The following is a 23363-nucleotide window of genomic DNA, read 5'->3' as shown; positions in this document are numbered from 1 at the left end:
TTATAAAAAAAATTAAAAAAATTAGTCACGCATAAAGTACTATTCATGTTTTATCATCTAGTAACTATAAAATATTAATCGTAAAAAATTTTTAAATAAGACGAAGAGTCAAAGCATTGTATAAAAAACAATTTTATTTTAGAACGGAGGTAGAAACTGAAAAACGATATTATTTCGGAATGAAGGTAGTATATACTTTGGTCATTTAGAACATTTTTCCAAATATGAGACCAAAAATAAAATAAAAAAAATATGAAGCCAGTTGTTGCTACAAAAGGAGAGCCCTTTGACCCAAGGCTCTTCCTCGTTCTTCGCCCGGGACAGGACACCTCGAATTGCGCCAGTGCGCAGTAGCTAGGAGTAGTGTAGGACAGTACGTCGGAAATGTCGCGGGCATGCGGCCGTGGTGGCGCCGACAAAGCTTGCCGCTTCGTCCACCTCGGGCTGCTCCTGGACGTCGTCCTTGCGCTGCGGCGCGGCGTCCAGCCGGCGGCGGCGTCGCAGAGGGAGTGGCCCGTCGGCGACAGCAGCGGCTGGACCTTCGGCGTCGTCGGGTGGCCCAACTACAAGCCCTTCAAGTCCGGCGACGTGCTGGGTACGCTCCTCTGCAGCCTAGCTTATCTTTCCTTCTGCTTCGTCTGTGCTTCTCCTCTTTTTCTTAACTGAAACTGATCGGTCGTTTGGCCGGCGCCGGTGCAATGGCGGCGGCGGCGTGCGTATGTATGTGTGCGCAGTGTTCACGTACGATCCGAGCTCGCACAACGTGGTGGCGGTGAGCGACGTGGACTACGCGCTGTGCAAGGTGCCGGCCAACGCGACGACGTACAGCTCCGGCGACGACCGCGTCACGCTCTCCCGCGGCGTCGCCTTCTTCATCTGCGGCTTCCCTGGGCACTGCGACAAGGGCATGAAGATCGCGGTCACCGCTAGATAGATCATGGATGAAAATATGCGCCGCACGTTGTTCTATGTATCCGCCGTGCTAGCTGCCGCATCGTTTCTGAAACTAGAAGAGAATGTGTTTTTGATAGATATAAGATTATCTGATTTCGTTTTACAGATGAAACATGAAACAAAAAAAATTATTTGATTTTTTATAGTTATTAATGATATTAGGATGAAATTAATTACTATAAAATTAAAAAATTTACTTTAGAAATGTAATATAATGAACTAAAAACTTTTTTGTAAAAAAGCATGATATTTAGCCGTTCAGAAAATACGCATGCAAAAGGCAAGAAATAATCTTTAAAAAATCTGAACAAACCATCGCAAACGTAGAGCTATTTGTTTGCCTTCTCCATTATTCATGTTTCTGTTGTTTGTATCTTGTTTTGTTTGGGAAGACAAGTGAGAGGACGTAGCAGCAGATCACACCACACGTATGTGCCTCCTAATAATGCTCTCGCTATGTGGCTTGAGAATGGGTTTGGTTGGATCTAGCTAGGATCTCAAGTTCAATCTTGCAACGAGAGCATGGGTACATGGCCGTCCTCTTTTTGACTGGACCTCCACAGCCGATTAAGGCTGCGTTCGGTAGGAATGGATAAGTTAACTTATTTTCGACATGAAAAAATAGTAATAGATTAATACATGATTAATTAATTATTAATTATTAAAAAAATATAAAATAGATTAATATGATTTTTTAAAACAACTTTCATATAGAAATTTTTTTAAAAAATATGTCGTTTAGTAGTTCGGAAAGCGTGCGAGTGGAAAACGAGGGAGATAAGGTAACTAGCAGCATCTGCCGAACGCGGCCTAAGTCTGTTATCGATTTCCGCACTGCTACCGGCGTACTGCTCCTCGTGATCGCTCAGGCGGCGCCGCCGTGGATTGACGCCACCGGAGACTCTCCCCCGGCGTTCGCCGGTGAGGAGCCGGCAGCCCGGCAGCACTGCAGCGGCGCGTGAACCTATTTTGGGCCCTAGAATTTACCTGCGGTAGCGCATTCACCGTGCGGCCCATAAATTTCGGCCTGCGAATGAAAGTGAAATTGGATCGCTGGCCTTGGTAAGAAAGCAATCTGGGCTGGGCCAAAACTCATCATCTCCGCAAGAAATACGGGCTCCCCTGGCAGCCCAGCTACTCTATGCAGGCCACCCTCGCTTATTTCGTGGAGCATTTTTGCTAGATATCTTGCTTTCATTCAGATCTCACTGAAAGCACAAAGCCATTAGAAAATTCTGAAAAATTCGCTCCAACGAGGAGATACTACTGAGGCCTTTGTAACTACTAGGCTATAGGCCCTTTCGCTTTTTGCCAGATATCCGTTGACGGTAGAAAACCAATGATGTGCCTTTAGATCATATATAAAGATGTTTCTTGCTAAAATATATTCTGTCAGCCCCCCCCCCCCCCCCCCCCCCCCCTCAATTCACTCAATCTCGCACACGGTCGGAGGTAGATGATGATGAACAGTGAAATCACCAAAGTGTTCGACCCGGGAAAGTTTTTGGTGCTGCGTGCATTACTTGCAGCTTTTCTTGGTTTAATTTTCATATATAAAGCAAATTACATGAGTATTGGCACGGTCTACTGCTAAAGACGCGCTCCGAACACAAACGTGACCAGAACATACGACACTCAAGCTGAAACATGCAGTCGTGCTCATGCAAAAACGAAAATATATGAGCTACAGTACAGCCATACAAACAATACATGCGGCGCAGGATCATCTAAATCGAACATATTCATCATGAATACTTCTTTTAAAACATTTGTTGCATGCGGTGCAAAATAGTAATGAAAAAAAAGAGAATTTGTGCTATCAAAGGTTTAAGCTCCACCAAAATTACATGACGCACATTAGGTTGTTTCTTCATCCAGTTCTTTCCCTCCTATGAAAAACGCATGGCGATGGAAGAAAGAAGATGCAAGGCATCAACCAGAGATCATTAAAAGAAAAAATATTTAAAGTGTGTTGCCAAGCTGTACAATCATTCCATTATGTGTTACAAGGAAGAATAATTGAACAATGGTGTATTTCAAAGTACACCAGTTCTTATTGTACCGATTCTCTATGTAACTGAACTTTTTCACGAGCCTTCCCAGCTTGCACAATTTTGTCGGAAAGGGAAAATGCCTTGTTGCTCCGTACAAAAAAAAATGGAAGTAGTATAATCTAACAACAAACGAAAAGTTGAGCAGACGATCCGCACCGAGCTTTCAAAAACCACCGTGTGCTACAGGAAGGATATGTGCAAGGTATCTTTGCCGGAATGTCCATGTACTCGTCGTCAGAAAACTACCAGTATATGCAGGCATTTTGTTTCAAATGCTGTCAAACTTCCGAGGGGTCTGCCCTTTCCAGCACAAAGATGTTTGCTTTGTCATCTCTTCCTATCCGCAGAGAATCATCTACATATCTGCCAGAAATTTGAGGAAAACTCTGGATGCGCATTGGGTTAATCTGGTGCTACATATATGCTAACTGAAATCATATTGGTGATTAAAAGTGTTCGTGCCACTACTAGAGAAAATTTTGAAACGTACTGAAACTAGTGATCTGTAGCAGCTATTGTAAAATCCACTCCCAAAATAGAACAACAAAAATGTTTCACACAAGCAGTGTATGCCAAAAAGGATACGTTATCTCGAGCCAGCCTTCTGGGTTGAATATAGCAAGGAGCGTATCATAGTTCTTCTGGAAGATATTCATCAGCTGCACATGACAGTCCAGAGTGAACATTAGAGAAATTACAGCTGCTTACATGTTGCAAGTAAAATGGTTAGTCATGTCCCTCAAAGAAAATAGAAACCACACACTGTTGCACGCGCATTCCTGTGAATGAAAACAATGTGCCTCTGCTCAAGATTATTTGAAACAGATTTGTTCTAAAAGTTTTGACTCGAAACTCTACCCAGCCAACACTACTAATTATGTATATGAAGCTAATTTCTCAGTGAAGAATTGTACCTGATCAGGAGTAATGGTCGAACTCTCAAGAGTGATATCAACCCTCTGAAAATAAGAATTAGAATAAAAATTAATGTACTTCAAAATTTAATTGGTCGGGTTGCAAAAACAGTGTAACGATTGATGAGAAGCAGATAGAAGTCTTACTGATTTACTAGTGATCCTGTATGAAGCTTCAATAGTAAGTTGGCCAGATAATATCTTCAACGCCCTTGCACTGAATTTTATCACATTTATCGCCTTTTCCTTTGGGTGTAGAGAAGGTGATGCTAAATCTCCATTTATTTCAAGATATATCAAAAATCAAAACTTACTTGGTTTGCCAGTATAAAAATTGTGTAACAATATTCATGGTTCATTTTCACTACTATTTACTTCATGGTTATAGGCTTGTAGTACTCTGTTTTTCTAGAAAACAGAGCATTAATGCTGTACTTCTGTAGTAGTAACCATTAGCTAACATAACTTTTGATCATTTTGCTATTGTCCAATAATCGAGGAGTACTAAAATCAAATCGTACTAAATCAAATTTGCATAAAACATAGGAAAAGGCACTGATGAAAAACTATGAACAAGCAATAGAACAGACCGGCGCAGCTCCAAGCCGCCAATACTAACAATTTAGCATGACAAAATTTTTCAGTAACCTTCACTAACCTCTTTGACATCAATCATCTGGAAGAAATCACCCAAGCTGATGAAATCTCTCAGTCCTAACTTTGTCCTCCTTTTCCCCAGTATCGAAATCGTGCTATAGATGAGCCTCCAGCACCCATCCACCTTCCATCCTCTCAACAACATACAATCAGTAACATTACAAAAGAGACAAACTCCATACTGCTACATTTCTTAATCTTGAACTAGTGCATCTATTTTCCACCTATTCCATCAAGCTATCACACCAGTATCGAACTATCCCTGCTATTACTGAACTTAACTGGAGCAGTATTATCATGAATTCATAAGATGAACCCTGATCAACATCAAGTGATTAGGACATTGTTTGGCTTTTTCACAGTATATTTATAAACGAAAAATAATTTGCGAATAAAATTTTTATATATGTATTCTTAACTGTCTAAAAGCCAAAGCTAGAAAATAAACTTTGATGAAAAAACTTAAAACCAACTCTAAATTTAAGATTAAAAATCTAAATTTTAGCTCATAAGAGTAAGCGAAAAGACGAGACGGCAGACTTTGGACACTGTCAAACTGATTAGAATTAAGGCCTTGTTTAGTTCCCAAAATTTTTCTCCAAAAACATCACATCGAATTTTTTGACACCTGAATAAAGCATTAAACATAGATGAACCAAAAAACTAATTACACAGTTATGAAAGAAATCTTGAGACGAATCTTTTGAGCCTAATTAGCTCATGATTAGCCATAAGTGCTATAGTAACCAACATGTGCTAATGACGAATTAATTAGGCTCAAAAGATTCGTCTCGCAGTTTCTAGACTAGCCGTGAAAATCATTTTTTCATTCGCGTCCGAAAACCTATTCCGACATCCGGTTAAACATTTGACAGAACACTTCTCTCAAAAATTTTCTCAATCCAAACACCTCCTAAGTGCATTGGTAAAAGTAACTGGCATGGATACCTTGTCGTGCAGCTTGTCGGTTGGTTCCGGCGTCGGATTCCGGGCCTCGAGGAGCTCCACCAGCGCATGGATCTCCGATCTTTTCTCGGACGTCATCCCGAATATGCCTCTGTTGACGCCTGACCTCCAAGGATCAGAACAGCGAACTCACAACCAAGAAGCTGCAGTGCAGCAAATCGAGGGAGAGAGAGAGAGAGAGAGAGAGAAGAGAAACCTTCCAGAGCTGCGCGCAGCGCGGCCTTGGCGTCGCCGAGGCCCTTGCGGCACCCCACCGCCGCCTGCGCCTGCTCGGGAGGCACCGACGACGCCGCCGCTCTCGCCGCGGGGAGGCGCGGTCGTCGCCCGCGGATAGAGCACGCGTACGGCTCGAGGCGGCCGCGCGAGGAGGTGCGGAGCGCCGGCGCTCGCCCGCTCGTGCTCGTCGGCGCGACGGTGCCGCAGCGGCGGCAGCACTGCGCCACGACCGGGAGGAAGGGGAGGAGGAGGACGACGGCGGAGGCCGCCATGTCTGGCACTGGCAGGCAGGCTATAGAGTGGGGTCGCGGTGCTGCCGGCTCAGCTGCTGAACCATGCTGCTGCCGCGCTAGCTCCTCCTCCCGCCGCCTCCGCGCGCTCCCATGCGGGACGAGACGAGACGAGACGTCAGGAGAGGAGTTGATAACTGGGCGTGGCCATCACATGTGGGAGATGGTGGTAGGCTCGCGTCCGGCTGCAGAAACTGTGGCCACATCTACGAGGATAACGTTGCGCTCCCGCCGTCGCGCGCTGGCGGGAGGCAAGAGTTGAGAGGCCAAATCGGCTCTAAATCCCGATGCCTTCTTGATTTGCTCGAGCATCAACCAGCAGGCACATGACCACATGCGACAGTTCTGAGGCCTTTTTTTTTTTTTGAGACCGTGACATAAAAGATAGCAAACTATAAGCAATTATAATTATAAATATATTTTAAGACGATAAGAGATGAGAGAGAAGAACAGCTACAGTATAAACTCCAAGAAACACAGTATGTATGATAAGTAGAACTAGATATTAATAGTTTAATATATATTTCGTAGGTACCTATCGTATGAGTTGACTGTTAGATTGGCTATAGATAATTTAGAGCTAATAGTAGGCTATGTTATTGAACTTGCTCTAAGCAGAGACTATAGAAGTCAGAAGTCTTTAAACATTACTCAAATTCAAGAAATGAAACTAAGAACCAAAAGCTAAAAAACTTGGTTTCTTTTTTTCCGATTTTATAAGAAGTTAATTTGTCAATAACTGGTTCTTACTCTCTCTCCGTTATTTTCACGTGAGATGTTTTTTAGCCATATTTAAATTTATCTATTAATTATATAATTAATATTGATTATTAGCTCATCTCTGCTCCCGCTAGTGGTGGTGGCTGGTGGCAGTGAGTCTGCCACCACCAATAGCAGGCGCTGACGTGTGGGCCAGGGGTGTCAGCCCTCTCTCCCTAACATGTGGACAGGTATTGCCATGTCGGTGGAAGCATCCCAGCCTCAAGACGGCGCCTTCTCATCTGCGCGTCCCGGCGACACGCCCCGCCCACCGCGCGCACTCAGGCGACCTCCCGGCTGCTCACCGCCCACCGCTCCTTCCATGCCCTTACGACCTCCCGGCCACGCACCCCAGCCGCCGCCACGCTCCGGCGACCTCTTGGCCACGCACCTCCCGGTTGCCATCGCGTGCCCCTGCGACCACCCGTTGCCCGTGCTCCAGCGCCTCCTTCGACGACAAGCCACCGCTCCTCGAGGAGCTCGGCATCAACACGCGCCAGATCCGGAGCAAGACGCTCTCCATCCTCCACCCGCTCCGCTCCGCCGACCCCTCCCTCCATGCGGACGTCGACCTGTCTGGCCCTTTCCTCTTCCTCCTTTCCAGTAGCGAGGATTGGCATGGGATTCGTGATGTGGTCCACCAGGGTGTGCACGAGGTTGCTCGTTGAGCTTGCATCAAGCGGAGATGAGCACAAAGGGCTCATTGTTTGAGTTTGCAAACTTGGTTTGTTGAGGCCACTATAAACTTGTGATTATACTGTCCACTTTCTTTGTTGCCACTATTTCCAGACTGCTGGTTTAGTTTACCTATACTCAAATTCATGTATTTTTTTCTTGATTTTTCAGTATCCTTGATGGACAGCCAAAATTGATGGGACTAAAGGAAATTGTTCATGTGTTGTTATGTTCATCTACCCTGATGGCTCTATTAGTGTCCGCACTATTCAGTTTTAGCATATATGTCGTTTCCCCTCTCAAGTTGCAATTCATCATCCTATTTGACTTCACACCTACACACCGCACAGTCTACTGCAATGTTTTTTACTAGATGAAAGGACATAATTAGTTAATTTCACTTGGCGTGGCTGTACTGATGGAGAGCTGAATGCTAAGGTTGATTTTGTCCAATGCACATATATATTTGGTATTGTACTTAGATTATCCTCTTCACACACAGCAACATGTTTCTTTATGCAACTTTCACTAATTACTACCACTAGCATATTTCCCGTTCGTTGCAACAGGATTTAATTATGATTAGTTTGTAGTTTTTCTTTTGTAGTTGACAATCTTGCATAAAAAATGATTTTTTCATAGGTTTAGTTTTATGCTAGCCTAAAAGCTACACAAAACGTGAGAGTGGATGGATGTTTTTTTTTGTTTGTATGATTAGGTCCTCTGGTGTTGGTTATGAGATGCTGCCATGCTGAATTAGTCATAGCTGAGAAATGCCATTAACCCATCTCTTGCTTTTATTGTTGTCCATCATAGTTTATTTGAAAACTAAAACTGCTGCATTTTCTTACATACTTTCCGTGCATTATTAGGTGGCATTTCTTTATTTTCTTGATGGCATTTCTTTATTTTTCTTTTGTAAGAACGCCTACAACACTATAGACTTTGTTTGCAATTCTATTTGAATTTGTGATCATAAGGCTAAAATATATGTACACTTATGGAATCGTTATTTATATTTTAGAGTTATTGATCAACTTGTATAGTCAGTATGGCAACCTTTGATGATTTTACCATATTTCTCCACTGTAATCATCCTTTTGAACCATGAGTATTTTTTTCCATACATAACACTATTGCATTTCAGTGCCATTAACTATTTTACCTACAGTCAGTGCATGCATTATGTATTTTGCCTACATGTATATTTTTCTCACTTTCTTAAGACATATCTATGTTTATGTAGCTTCAAACCTGTGAAGTTAGTCATTAAGGACAAAGTATTTATCAACCATTTGACTAAATAGGCAATATGCTCTGATGAGCAACCTATTATTGTAGCAACCATGCTTAGAGCAAAGCGTGAACAAGGTAAGACGATCTGTCCTTGTTAATTTATGTTAATCTTTATTATTATCAGGTAAAAAAAACTGAGTGCATATAATGTGAGTTTGGACCGAGTGCATGAATAGTTAGTAAAGGCCTTAGCACAACGTTTTTCTTCGAAAAATGCGTGTGCAGATAGGGCAAACCTTTATGGAACAAAATTGTACATTTCTTCCATGCAGCCATGTTTTGCATTTTAATTTTCTCATGTCTAGAAGCTAAACTTAAAAGCTAAACTTAAATGTTGAAAGAAGTGAACATTTTTATTTAAAATGTAGCATGCTTGGTAGATTATGATTCACTGCGTCATTTGTTTAAGTATGTGTTTGTATTGTTCTATCTAATTTCGGTTGTAACTCTATAATGACACCCTATCTTAGCACAATTTATTTGTAGTTCGTGAAACTTTTATGCTTATATGCAATGCTCCTATAACGTGACAAATGCGTTTGTAATTGGTTATTTAAGCTATTTTTCATCATTTACATAATATGAATTCTTGGTGTAAATTTTTTCCCCGCTGCAACGCATGGGCACTATAAAATCTTATATTATAAAATAGATACAGCATAATCTTTAAGATCTTCAAACAGATTGCGTCGTGGGGGGAAATTAAAAAAATGGAGACGAGGGCCTCATGGATCGCGAGGCATGTGATGTGCGAGGGCGCACGACAAATGCAGGTGCAGCCATGCATAGAGAACGTGGGTGCAATGACCGAATCTTGGAGGTGGTGTAATGGTAATGTAGTTGCCGTGTACGTGCAGGGCTTTCAGAATTTGACAGCAAGGTAAGAAGAGATTAACATTCAACGATGTAATCGATTCAAACGGAAAAAACAAGGGGAACTTCTACGTTTATGGCTCCATCGTATTGCAGGATTTTCATAGAAAATAGTTCATTTCCTCCTGAAATCATCTCTTTTTTTCCTTTAAAATGAACATGCCCTAGAGAATAAACAATGTACAATGATAGATCAGAAAAGGAAAAATCATGTTACATTGCAATAAAAAAAGGCATTCAGTTTAACGAATTAAATAAGATCAATTGCATGCTGTAGCTGGCATTTCAGTATCCGGTCTTAGACAAATACACTTTAAGAGGGAGCAGACAACTTAAGTGTAGCTGTAAAAAATTGCAGACTTTATAATCAATCGTTGCAGTACCCAAAACACACAGAAATAGTCCCATAATTCCTGCATTCTAGACTGTCTCCACGGACGCTGAATACTGCATATATGAATGAACAGCACAAACAGAAATGACTTTCAAAAAGTGGGACTGAGTTCGTGGGTTAACAAGGCAATGAGCCACCAACAAATATGACGCTCGGTTGCAGAAGGTTAAGTTTAGATGGTATCTTCAGAAAACATGACAACAATAATACCAGGCTCATGGAAATTATACAAGTAGATAGTCCCGTACAGCAGCCCCTGTACATCCCTTTTATCTTACAACACCAAAAGAATGGATCAAAATTCATAATACATGACAACATGATGCTAATTACATGTAACAAACGAAAGCAAATGCAAGATAAACAAAGAAAATAGAGAATTTGGGCAAGAGGCATGTGGATGAAGGAATGGTTCTCAACATTTTCTTCATCTACGTCGCCTCGAGATTACAGGTGAATTTGTACTTGTCTGTTGCCTTCTAAAACTAGGGGAGGACACTTGAACTGGTTGATGTGCCGCAGGTGCCTGGTATGAATGATAAGCAGCGGGTTTTGATCCTGCCGGTGCAGGTGTTGATTGGAGAGTTGACTCCATGAAGCACGCTATATTTAACCGGGTTTTCTCCAGCTCCCCTTGAAGCAAATCGCTACTGCATTGCTGAGCAAGAGCCTGGAAAAAGGGGGGAAACAAATATTTCCTGATTAGCACGTTCCCTTACTAAATTAACTAAAAACAGAATGGAACTTTCAATAAAGATAGTTTTTGTTAGATGAACAGAGTAACAGAAGTCCTAACTTAGTGCTTTCCAAAATCCAGGGTCATATGATCATACATACCTAGGGTGCACATATGGCATGTATATTCAGCAGATTTAATGTAATGCAGCCTACTAGATGTGTTATTCAATTGCGTTGATGCCAGAATGAATCCATATGTTTTACATCTTTTAGAACTTACAAGCAAATCATCAGGTGATATAGATTGTCTATCATCTGATGCAGCATCCTCACTGCCACGAGTTGGCCGACGATGATGTCCAGGATTCTCCAAGGCTTCAGCCACACTTTCACAGGCCTTCTCCAACAAATTCTCTTGCAAGGATCTCAGAGCCTGCTCTGCCTCAGTTGATAGGTATGTCCGCAGTATAGTCTCAAAATATTCAAGCTGCACGCATGATACAAAAGTAACGACTATTAAGTTCATAGTTGAACCATTTAAAAGCAAGACTCAGAAGATGCTAATGCAACTAAAAGCTAAAATGAACTAAATTACTACCTCGAGCATGAGCTGACAAAAACCATTTGCATCCAACAGTCTAAGTCCTTTGATTTTATTCTCATGGAAAATACTAAGAAAGATGTCAATCAAACCCTCGACCAAAATTTTCATCGCCTTCTCCAACAAAGGCCTTGCACCAGAGTATACCTGAAACCACGGGTAAGAGAATTACATCAAAGAAGGAAGTTTATGAAGAGCAAATGAAGCAGATTTATGATTTATCAGTAATTAATGTATATCCAGTGTGAAGAAGACAGTAATATCACATGAAAATTTTTAATAATCAGGGGTAGAACAGAAATGTAAACCTCTGCATGTACGGCTACAAGGATGTGTAGTAAATCAAGAGCTGCATCTCGGATGCCCTACAAGGGGAATGATTCGTATTAAAATGTACATGCCACGGAAGAATTAACAGGATAATAATATCGCATAAGGCAACAAAAGGAACAGGATAATAATATCACATAAGGCAACAAAAGGCAATCATAAAACTACTATATGAGGCTGCCATTAATATATGCAAGCTAAGTACCAGCCATGGCCAGCACATAGCAGTGTAGACCAAACATATTATGGTAAGTTGGTAACTGGTCTTGTAGCAAATAGGAACGTGAGTATATAAGACATGTTCTGAACTCATCTACAGACTATTTATCAGTAATATATACTATTGGTCATTTCAATATTTTTTCTAGGATACACATTTGGAAGACATAACATCAGTAGGGTTGAATTCCTTTATGATAAATACCTTTACTACTGGTGCTGCTCCCCAGTGAATCCCAGAATCCAACAGATAGTTTGTCGCTGCATTTCTGATCAAGTTTGACTACAGGAAAAAAAAAAGTCAGGGTAAAGCAAAGGCAGATAAAATGTGCAAAGACTAAGACCTTATAGCCTTAAATATCATGTTATCAATATCAAGCATGACTAGCATATTGTCCTTGCGTTGCAACGATATTTTATTAAAAAATATCATTAGCATGTTATTAAAGTAGAGTTAATAAAAATGGTTTGATATAGGTATTAGTTATTTTTCCTTTCAAAAAATAGGAGGGAATTGGTGGTGGTGTAGGTGGCAGATTCACCACCGACAACCACCACCACTACTCATCTTTATAGGAGTATAGATATAGATAGATATAGATATATGAAATTCCTAACACTTCCATCAGAACAATAGGCATCTCAAACAAATGTGTGAGATTTACAGTTGTCCAAATCATCAAAAAAATATTGATAATCTATGGAGTTGATAAACGTCTGACATATTCCACAGTACTAACAGATCCAAAAACTAGAGCATTAACCAGGGTGCCAATAATAAGAATCAGCCACAAAAGTCAGAACTATGCATATTTGTATCTAGCTATTGTTTTTTTTCTAGAACTAGAATACCATTGTTTTGTGATGGATCTTGAATAAATATATGCAATAAATTCCAGACTTAAACAAAATACAACAGGATATCCTTGAGTCTGAAAAACATCTATGATAAAAATCAGGTCAACTAGTAAGTGCAAAGACACATGTGCAAGTCTATGTAGATATATCCATACAACTTCAGAAGATGAGGTGACCATCACTAGTCACTATCATCGACTACTTTCTTTAACATACCCCTACTGAATAAAAGTAGTGGCCTATATCAAGTGCTTCAAATTTTCAACAGTAAATATCACAGATAACTTTGCATACAAAGTCATGAAAGGAAGAAAGCTAACATGGTTATAGTTTTTAAATCTTTTGGCTGTTAATGATTAATCAGTAAGTTCTGGATTTTCCACCATACCTTTGCAAAAGTATACTGTTCCAGGACTTTCTCCTCAATTGCTGAGAAAGAAGTCATCAGATCTCGCATGTCAGCACTACGCTCATCATTATCCCTGAGAAAAACACTGTCACTGAGAAGCAAATATATGGAAGCGTTGCTTCGAGATGAAATAATAAGCTTTTAGACAAACTATTCAGGGCTTAAAGCAAATACAAGAAGAAAAGGTCAAATTTGGCAGTGACACTGTTAGCAGAAAACAAGAGAAGTTCATCAGGTACCTGACTAGGGACCAAATGTGCCTGTATTTGGTATACAGTTCATCTGAAAGTTCAGCTTTACAATACCCAATGTTACTCAGAACAACCAACAGCTTCTTGTACAAATCTCCATCCATGCTAGCATATGTTTCTCTGTCGATACCATTTGCATATCCATTTTGAGTATGGTTGTTTTCTTTATTTGATCTGCCCTGAGCTAGTTCCCCTCCAAACCTCTCAAGATAACCTGATGAATTTACACAGCTTGTTAATAAAGGATGATGCAACAATTAGATACAAAATTAGGAAGATCTTCAGTAACTATGCTACAAAGCAAATCCATACTTGCAAAATCCAGAAAGGAATTCAGGAATGCAAGTCTGACAGATTCCTGAATTTCCAGGAGCTGTTGAGAAATGTCATAAGACTTGGCAGTCTCATTCCTCAGATTGAGAATCATGCTGTAATAGAAAAACACGGATTAGGAGCCAGATCAAAACCATAAAAAATGGGGCACAAGAATGAGGCTGTTTCAAAAACATCAACACATCAATATTTGCATTGATCTTGAATGAAAAATTGCACAGTTCACAGGAACTTATTTCAATATATAATTCAATATCTATTATCACTTTTGTTAACATGTTGAAGATGGTATTCAGCCTCTTACAGGGAATAGGCCTAGAGGCCAACCATAAAATCTCAATGATTCACTGATTTCATATCCAAGATATAATATGTGCGAACAAACCAGAAGTATTCATTTATATAAGAGAATGGCACGCTTGTCGTTGTCATGGCTTTTCAAAACTCAAAAACACTTATTTGTTTCTATTTCGATGTAACAATTATATGGATGCTGTTGCCATGGCTTTCAAAAACACTTCTTTGTTTCTACTTCAGTGTAACAAACTAACAATTAGTTGGATGCAATTTTTGTAGCAGCAAAAGCAAAATATTACTGTGCTACACCTAGCATCTGGGCTGTTTTGCAAAAGTGGCTTAGAGAGAGCTCTCTATGGTGTATTGCTCGAGCTAAGGCGCTCCACAAATTTCTGTGTAGATCACTCCCCTTGGACGGCTAGTTCTCTTAGGGGGTGTTTCATTGTGTGACACTTTTTTGAGGTTCTTTTGTTTTTTCTGGATGGTCCTAGAGGGGTTCTTTGGATCACTCTGTTGTACAGTTTTTCTTCTTAATGAAATGAAGTGCAGTCCTGTGTTTTGGGGGAAAAGGACACAAAAGAGCCCTTAATAACACAAACAATGATAGCTGCAGCAATGAGATTGATGCGACAGATAAAACAAGTGTATAAAGTTGTTATCATATACTAGCATTGCAACAGGATTCTATTAAAGAAAATTTTCATTGACATGTTATTACTATTGTTTTTGCATATACTATCTCTTAATTGCTGCATATATTTGTTACTGACATGTGGTTCCATTGGTCCCACAGACTTTTTTTTTCTTTTTAAGAGAGTACTACCTCCATCCCAAAATAAGTGACCATAATTGGCCAAACAATTTATCCCAAAATAAGTGACTAACTTTGGGGCTTAGAATGAAAGAAATCAGATTAATAAGGGCATGCACAATTATTGCACATTCTTCCATCAACAAAGTGCTAACTAGCTAGGCTACGACGGTCATTTTACTTGAGTACTAATTTGTCTGAAATTAGCCAAAGGGCGCGTTCGAGAGGAGAGGTTGGAGTTGGACTTAATGGCGCACGCAAAACGAGAAACACCATTAGCATATGATTAATTAAGTATTAGCTATTATAAACTATAAAAATGAATTATCTGATTTTTTAAAAAATCTTTTAAATAAACTTTTTTAGCAAAAGACGTACCGTTTTGCAGTTTGGGAAGCGTGCGCGCGGAAAAATAGGTAGTTATTATACCGGATAGGCTCTCTCGAACGCGCCCAAAGAAGTCACTTATTTTGGGGCCGAGGAAGTAGACAGTTAATGGGAGTGGTTGACATGTGGGTCCTACGATCATGTTTTCTTTTAAAAATAAGAGAGAGTTGATGGTGGGATGGGTGACAGATTCACCACCCACCAGGGCACCACCACTACTTTTTATAGGAGTATAGATATATATATGACTAATGAAAAATACTTTGCCCACACTTTATTGTCATCAGTCCTATTATGCTTACAAAAATGAACATACCTCTAGGCATCTAATCAGGCAGGAAAAACAATAATTAACCGAAAATAGATTTCCAGATGCAAATATTAACAGACCATTACAAGGAAACATATAAGAAAAGGGCAACTTTGGAGGTTTAGAGAGCTCAGAAATAATAAAGCATGCATGGGGATATCATACTCTAACAAAATGCAATATTGAACAAAAGAGATGCTTACAAATCAATTCGGTCCATTGCCGAAATTGTGATATCACGGAACTCCAAGGGCATGCTTGAAATTGCATAGAGAGATTTGTTCCTCTCGAGGGTGGTTAAAGTAAACCAAGTCTCATATTTTGATATCTCCTTAGTGGTAGCCCGCATCCATGAACAGAGTCGTAGAATGTAAAGTTTCGTCATTTCAAAATGAAGGGTGCGCAACATTTTAACTGGAATTATTGTTAAAAGCACATTCAGTGTGTAACACCAAGTGACATGTATCTGAAATTCTAAGAAAGGGCACTAAATATACCAGCAGTTGGAGATGAATCTTTCCCTTCAAGAGTATGGCAAGCCTTAGCTATTTCTTTTATAGTATCACCCATGAACGGACGAAGAATATTACATTCCTCAAAATCACGGAAAGTACACTGAACCTGTTGATATACGGACATATTGCAATGACTAATACAATCAAATCACTAAGGATTCTGATCGAATGTTAAAATTTCAAAAATGCAGTTATTATACCTTGGTGTCAAAAGCAGATACAGTAGCACGAACCATACTAGCAACTTCATCAAGAGTATGGTTTGTGTACTTTGCTTCTCCACCTTTATCATCAGTCTTATTTACACTCTGTTTTGTATTCATGTCAGAATCAGAAAGTACATTTCCAGCAGCTGCCTGAAAACAAAAGATAGTCAATAAATCAAAGCAAGTCTTTCTCATAATCACATAAGATGGCATGATCATTTTTCATGAGATGGTTTGAAGCATGCATTGTATTTTAGAATGGCATTATCTAAAAAATTATATAAGATCTCATTTAGTACACTCTACGATATAGGACAAGAGGTGGGATGCAAGGGTTCATAGTTTACTATATGTTTTGGAGAAAGGTCTAACAACAATGGCGGGCAAATGTAACAGCTTAAGGCAATTTGCTAAAAACATAGTTTACACATATATATGATGCAAGTAATATGGTTCTGCCTGATCATACCTTTGCAAATTTTCCACTGAAGACAGATAATGCTAATCTCCAGAATGCAGGAACATGCTGGATAAGTACAGCAGTTAACCTGCGAATGTAGGCTGCCCTTAAGTTATCAGCTTCATCAGCCATAATGTTTGCTGACAGTTGATCATCTTGAAAAGAGTCACCGGTAGCAGAATCAACTTCCAACTGGAGAACATAAGGAACATGTGCCATGTTAAGCAAGAAGAGGCGCAAATACCATGTAAAATTGTAACACCATAAGTAGATAATTATAGCCTCATTATTTCACTTATTACCAATTAAAAAATAATGTGTGGGTAAAATCTTTACATACGTGTTCTTAGCGATCTAAAGCAAAATCGGAAAATAAACTATGATGAAAAAACATCAAATCAACTCCAAATTTAACTTTTAAATTCAGAATTTGGATTATAAGCGTAAGCATAAGCGAAAAGATAGGGGGCTCAAATAACTGCTCTGCTGAACCCAAACTACTCACTGATTTATTTGAATCTTGTTGTAACTGCCTCCATTTTGAATCAGATAGCATTTTCTCACGAATTTTATTCTGCAAAACCTCCATTCGTGCTTCGTGATCTATGGTACACTTTTCAAACAATCCGTGAATTCTGCTATTCTGATAGAAAATATGAAGATAAAACATATAAGTACAAGCAAGTACAGACATGACAGAGCACAGATAAATTTAGTGAGATAATATCAGGAAGGCTATAGCACGAAGCTTTTAGTCAAGAGCTGTAACCTGAATATTAAGATAATGCCACACTGGATCTGTCTCAGGTTCCAACTCCAACAGCAGCCGGACAATGTTCTCAAGCTGGCAGTTGGCAAGAAAATCAGGAGGCAGATAGAACGGAATCATTGGAAAAATTGTATCTATAAATAGCACAAGTACTAATGACTAAGTGATCAGGTTGTTCAATTTATAGCCAGCAACATCCTACATAAAGTTATCTAGTAACTTCCTGGGACTAACAAAATTTGCAAGTTACATGATAATTAACTATCAACAATAGTAGGGAACTCCAATCCCCAACACCGAAATTGGACAGATTTGACTAACCTCAGCGAGGTCAAGATGAGGATCCTCCATGGACTTGTATAGCATGCCTCTGAATTCCTGCATAACCTTTTCCACTTCCTCAAGTACACGTTTTAGTATCCCCACCTGTGTCAGTCATTCATCATAAACAAATATAGTAAAAATATTGAACGCATTTAAAATAACAATATGTTGTGGTGCTTTGTGCCTAAATAGAAGTGATGGCACAGGACAATAGTTAAATGTTTAGTCCCTATTACTCCTGCATCAGAACACTCAATATGTTGTAAATCATACAATAAACAGATAGGAAAATCAAGCAAGTGACAAGCATGAGCAAAAAGGTATTGAGTAGATTTGTATATCGCAAGACTTTCAATTTTTACAAGCTTTGTGCGAATCAATCATGTAATGTTATTAGTTCGGATAATGTTTTACTAATTATCTAATGCATATATGTATGCAATTGACACAGAGAGAAAAATATGCAAATTCGATTCACAAGAAAAGATTAAAGATGCAGACAACAGTTGATCTTGGAAAATGAAGAAATTCATATAGCATGCATCAGGTATATAATCCATGCTGTCAGCATGAAAGGAAGAAAGAGAATCTAATCCACATATCTATTTCATCCCATTTTATCTAGTTAGCAAGTGTTAAAATCCTTTCAGACTCAAAAATATCAATCAGAAAATTGTTTCATGCTTTTCTCATGATTTCCCCATACGGGTTAAGGGTTCCCACATAAACAAGCAAATAAAGAGGAATGGAGATATTAAAGCAACCCCACTAAAGCCCTGATAAACCCATGCCAACTGTAGATATTTATGTACAATTAAGGTACTCAATAGGTAAGATAATACTTCTTCCTTTCTTTTGACGTCCTATAACCTATGTTGTTAAACTTTTGAAAGGTTTACCATCAATATATGAAAACTCTAGCTTGGCTATATGAAACTATAATGCTAGATTTCTCCATCCCAAGCTACTCTCATGATACTATATGTATGTATCAATATATCTATAGAAATAATGGTCAAAGTTACGACTTGAACCTTGAAAGATCAAAACCATCAAATAAAAAAAGAACGTACATGTTTCCCTGTGTTACTACACTAGAAGTAGCCTAAAACTGTAATAATGTACCCCAGATACTGGGTTATGACTTATGACCAATTGGCACCCATCCCAACCATTCCCATCACTTCTAATGCATTTAAATAAAAGGCGCAGATTAAATGAAGTTGACATACATGAGAAGGAAGAACAATAGATTTAGCCTTTTGGTATTCTCTGACAGCTAGGTCATATTCTCCTTTTCTAATGTTCCCGCGAATTGCACTCGGCAGGTTAAATAATGTCCGAAATCTCTGAAGCATTCCTTGAACAGATCTGATCTTCTCAGCTTGGGCCTGCACAAGGGTTTACATTACTGCACTCAAGAACTACAGTAATGCTAATCACGGTTAGTGAAATGAAGTTCTAGGGAAAATTTAGTTGGTATACCTGCCTCTCAAATAGAGGCTCAAATGCACGATTTGCTACACCACTAATTCTCTGGGTAACTGAGTACAAGTGAGCAGTCCCTGCACCTTCAGGATCTTCCTCTATCTGTCTCAGCTTCGACTCAATGTCTGCAGAAAAATAGCTGGTATTAAAAACAACTGAGAAAGTTAAGATAGTAAGAATTTATCTGCAATAGAGCAGAAGAAAAAGAAGGAACAGATACCATCTATCGTGGTTTTGCACGAAACAAAACAATCAAAGTTCTCCTTGACTAATTGTTTTTTCTGCTGTGTTCTCCCTTTGAGATCAGTTTTCAAGGTAAGAGCACCCGACTCTAAGTCAGCAGCACTTGTGTCTTTGTGAACCCATGAAAGAAAAACCTTCGGGTCGAAATTTGGAGAAGAATATATAACTTTCTCTGCAAATAGAAACATGCACTTTGTTATGGAAGAACAGATAAAAGAACGAAATAATGTATGAACAAAATCGTACCTCGCATATTGGGGTCCAAACCCTGAGCCTTCTCCCTTGAAACAGGAGAACTTACGGAGGCATCAGTGATTAATCGCAGAGACTTATTATCCATGACTCTGGTAAGGGAATAAATATTATTTAAAAAAAGAATGTAGAGAGGGAATTAAATTAGTAATTTTAATCCTCATGTGATAAAGAGCATACCAGCCATGTACTAGGCAATGCAGAGAGCGACATTATTAATGTCTATGAGGTTAACATTCTTTGCTACCAAAATATATTGATAATAGAAAGTTTGATGTTTTGGTAAGGTTCGGCGGCATGTACTGCTCACTTTCAAAACCTTTAGAACCAATGTGTCTGCTAATGCTATCTACATACTATCAATGCATGAGGAGATTGCATTTTATACAATGTTTATCAAGTAGCAGGTGGTACATTAATGTGGAAACATATATAAAAGAAGATGATGAATGTCATGTATTGAGTGAGTTTTATGATGCAGATAGTTACCCAAGGCCCAAAGGGTCCAAAACCTCTACTCCTCTAGGTAAAGTCTGTATGCTTGTAAGTGCCTTCTGAGCTGCTGTAGCAGCATCTTTCTGATCAACTGTAGGAGCTGCCCTTGCTTCACGCAATTCCCGAACCCTGCGAGCAAGCTGGTGGAGCAAAGGCAGACAGACATTAGGCATATTCAGTACAAGATAACATGTTAAAGTAGAAGTTTATATGTGGTGCATCTAACATATATTATATGGAGAATGCAGGTATGAAATGATTCGTGAAGACATGTAACAATAGAAAATGAAAATCATGCTATTCAAACAAGCTGAGAGAGGTTAGAATAATGTTAATTTGCAGGTAGAAGGAAGTCAAAATGAACTTTACTGAAAGCTCATGCTGACAGAAATGCATGCTGCACAAAACAATAATAGTAAAAATGCAACTTAATGTGATCATCAGGCATTGTGTGTCACTGTCACACTAGCGAACTTGTAAAAATGCTGGCTATAAACAGGGGCAGAGCCAGGAAAATCGCACGCCTAAGGTTGCTAATAGAGTCACTTTTTCAGAAACAATATGGTTTTTACAGAATTTATATGGGCATTAAGGAAGGCTCAAGCCCTAACTTCCTACGCGGCTAGGCCTAGCTTCACCCCTGGCTATAAGTCCAACAATCCCTTATTATACCTCCATATATCATATGTACTACCAAGATGCATTATACAATGTGTGTGATTGAAACACACTAGCACCTACAGTTCACACCAATGACCAAGTTTTAGCAATTAACCATAATTCGTCCCCCAACAAGGAGCTCTACTCTGCAGCACCACAGCTAATCTCCATTAGAAGAGAAACAAACTGCATGATCAAGCTGGCATAAAGCTCAAGGCCCACACGACTAGCTAAATGCACTAACCACAATTCGACCCTGCCAGAAACCAGTTACTCAACTGGCTGCGTCAGAAACCAGCGAGACCAACCAAATTTATCGGATCATCAAAGCATGCGACCCCAAAACCAGCAAGGAAGACGAGCGCCCGAGATCGAGATCTCCGCGATCCCCCATACCTCGGCCTCGTCGACGCGCTTCCAGCTCCTGGGCTCGTCGTCGTCGAAATCCCCATCGTCCCTCGACGCCGCCCGCCGCGCCCCGGGGCGCCCGCCGCCGCGGGGCGGCGGGGGCCCGCGCTCGCGGGAGGGCGCGACGTCCTCGTCCCCGGACGAAATGGACAGCATCTCGACCTCAGAGTCGTCGTCGTCGTCGTCGCCGCCCCCGCCGCGGCTGGGCTGGCGCGCCTTGGCCGGGCCCCGGCCCCCGCCCGCGCGGCCGTTGGCCCCGGCGCCACGGGACGCGGGCGCGGGGGGCCGCACGAGGTTGACGACGGGCTTGCCGGCCCCCGCGGGGCGCTGGTGGCTGAGGTCCCGCGCCGCCTGCTCCTGCAGCGCCCTCTGGAGGAGCTCGTCCTCGTCGACGTCGCTGTCGCTCGCCATGCCCGCCCCCCCGCCGGCCCGGTGCGCTGCGCCCTGCCTGGATCTGGACGAGGAGACGACGAGGAGGGGGGAGAGAGAGTGATGACAGAGGAGGAGGAGAGATTTCGCTACGGACTTCCGGTTTGGGGCCGAGGGCGTTTCGCTTGACGATGAATGGGTTAAAGCACTCGCACTCGCACTCGCACACGCACACGCACGGAACGGGGGGACGTGTTCGTTGCTGGTCACGGTGGACCGAACGGCGGTTGGATCTTTGTCCAGCGTTCCGTGCGCTCGCTCTCCCGTGTGCAGCAGCTGTGTGGTGTGGGGAGCCTGATGATGCCTTGGTGGAACGGTGGATAGCTCGATCCGGCTGGTTTTTCCGGCTGCCGACCGTGGCGTACTAGAGCGGACCGGGGGGAGTTGCGGTTGGTTGGAGAGAGCTGGGAGGGGGCGTGCAAATACGCGTATGGACCAACCAGATGAACATGCGCGGGACCGGGCGGTCAGTGTGGTGCATTGTTTCTTTTTTATCATTGTGTTTTTTTTCGTCCCAACATTTTTTTCCAGTTCATGCTTATAACCCCAAATTTTATTTATTTTTTACTTTATATTTTAAGTTAATTTTAGGGCTTTTCACTGGATTTTATTTTTTTAGTTTTAGCTTTTAAATCGTTAAGAACCTGTATATAAAAGTTTTATTTCCAAATTACTTTTCGCTTACAGATATATCATTTGGTTTTTTTCATAAAATATGAAAAAGCCAAACAGTCGCCCATTTATGTATGTTGTGGACCAATGTGTATTTAGCGAAGCGGTCTTTATATTCTACATATCATCGGGTCCTTTTATCTTAATTTTTATGGGGCTCCATGCGTGATGGTTTGGGGAAATATTTATCTCGTGGGATAAAGATTTTTACATTTGTGTTTCAAATTAAAGAAGCATGTAAGTTGAACGTGTAAATATATATTATATTGACTAAAAAGCCGCTTGCAATATCTTATAAAATCATCTAATGGGTATATTTTATATACATCCAAAATTTTGACTAATATATTAAAGAGAAGCATATAACCCTAAAAGTGGTGACTCCACTCAAGGTTGCAAAAGTACGCTAGGTGCTAATTAGTGGCCCGCCACCTAGAGCTTAGGAGTGCTTAGGTTTTCATTAGGTGTTTTGAATTGTTTGTGTTAGCATGCATAAATTACTATAGTGAAAATAAGCAATCGCTATAGAAATTAGAAAGAAGTCTTCAATGAAACTAAATATAAACTTTTGAATTGATGCAAAAGAAATTAATAAAAATAAGGCCTTATGTAATATGTAAAGATCCAAGCCAAAATAAAAAAATGACAGCCCTTTGTCCTCATACCACTAATGGAATTAGCCCCCCTCGACCCACACACACATGTCAAGGAAACCAACACCTGTCTAGCAACAATAGTGGCAGCACTACTCTCTGGCTCTGTTTCGACTTAACAACGATGATGTTCCCATATCCGCCAACAACGATAGCGTTTGCACTCTCCCATGGCATCATTCCTCTTGGTGTGAGACTTTGTCTTATTCCGTCCTCCCTCGACATGACGCGACGCAATGCCCTCCCTCAGCGGCGTG

The 23363-nt window shown here is 40.5% G+C and overlaps 3 protein-coding genes across 3 annotated transcripts; 1 reads left to right on the top strand and 2 right to left on the bottom strand.

The window, feature by feature from the left end:
- Positions 1-335: 335 nt before the first annotated feature.
- Positions 336-1053, top strand: LOC102714370 (basic blue protein-like). The gene is made up of 2 exons (XM_006653329.2): positions 336-595; positions 735-1053. Exons 1-2 carry the CDS (start codon positions 385-387, stop codon positions 932-934), a joined length of 411 nt encoding a protein of 136 aa, XP_006653392.1. The 5' UTR covers positions 336-384; the 3' UTR covers positions 935-1053.
- Positions 1054-2872: 1819 nt separating this feature from the next.
- LOC121054221 (fibrillin protein 5 homolog) lies at positions 2873-6219 on the bottom strand. The gene is made up of 7 exons (XM_040523308.1): positions 5742-6219; positions 5528-5646; positions 4581-4703; positions 4070-4168; positions 3923-3967; positions 3594-3667; positions 2873-3371 (listed from the first exon to the last, which is right to left on the bottom strand). Exons 1-7 carry the CDS (start codon positions 6031-6033, stop codon positions 3287-3289), a joined length of 837 nt encoding a protein of 278 aa, XP_040379242.1. The 5' UTR covers positions 6034-6219; the 3' UTR covers positions 2873-3286.
- Positions 6220-10204: 3985 nt separating this feature from the next.
- LOC102713820 (exocyst complex component SEC5A-like) lies at positions 10205-21763 on the bottom strand. The gene is made up of 21 exons (XM_040523307.1): positions 21341-21763; positions 20279-20424; positions 19784-19881; positions 19515-19709; positions 19292-19419; positions 19039-19197; positions 17804-17908; positions 17483-17557; positions 17219-17356; positions 16723-16905; positions 16248-16403; positions 16030-16153; positions 15736-15946; positions 13707-13822; positions 13383-13608; positions 13123-13216; positions 12082-12159; positions 11636-11692; positions 11325-11474; positions 11007-11213; positions 10205-10718 (listed from the first exon to the last, which is right to left on the bottom strand). Exons 1-21 carry the CDS (start codon positions 21761-21763, stop codon positions 10476-10478), a joined length of 3312 nt encoding a protein of 1103 aa, XP_040379241.1. The 3' UTR covers positions 10205-10475.
- Positions 21764-23363: the final 1600 nt, after the last annotated feature.

Source organism: Oryza brachyantha, chromosome 4 (assembly GCF_000231095.2).
Source record: "Oryza brachyantha chromosome 4, ObraRS2, whole genome shotgun sequence".
In the NCBI taxonomy this organism is placed as follows: Eukaryota; Viridiplantae; Streptophyta; class Magnoliopsida; order Poales; family Poaceae; genus Oryza; species Oryza brachyantha.
This window is presented reverse-complemented; position numbering and strand designations above follow the sequence as displayed.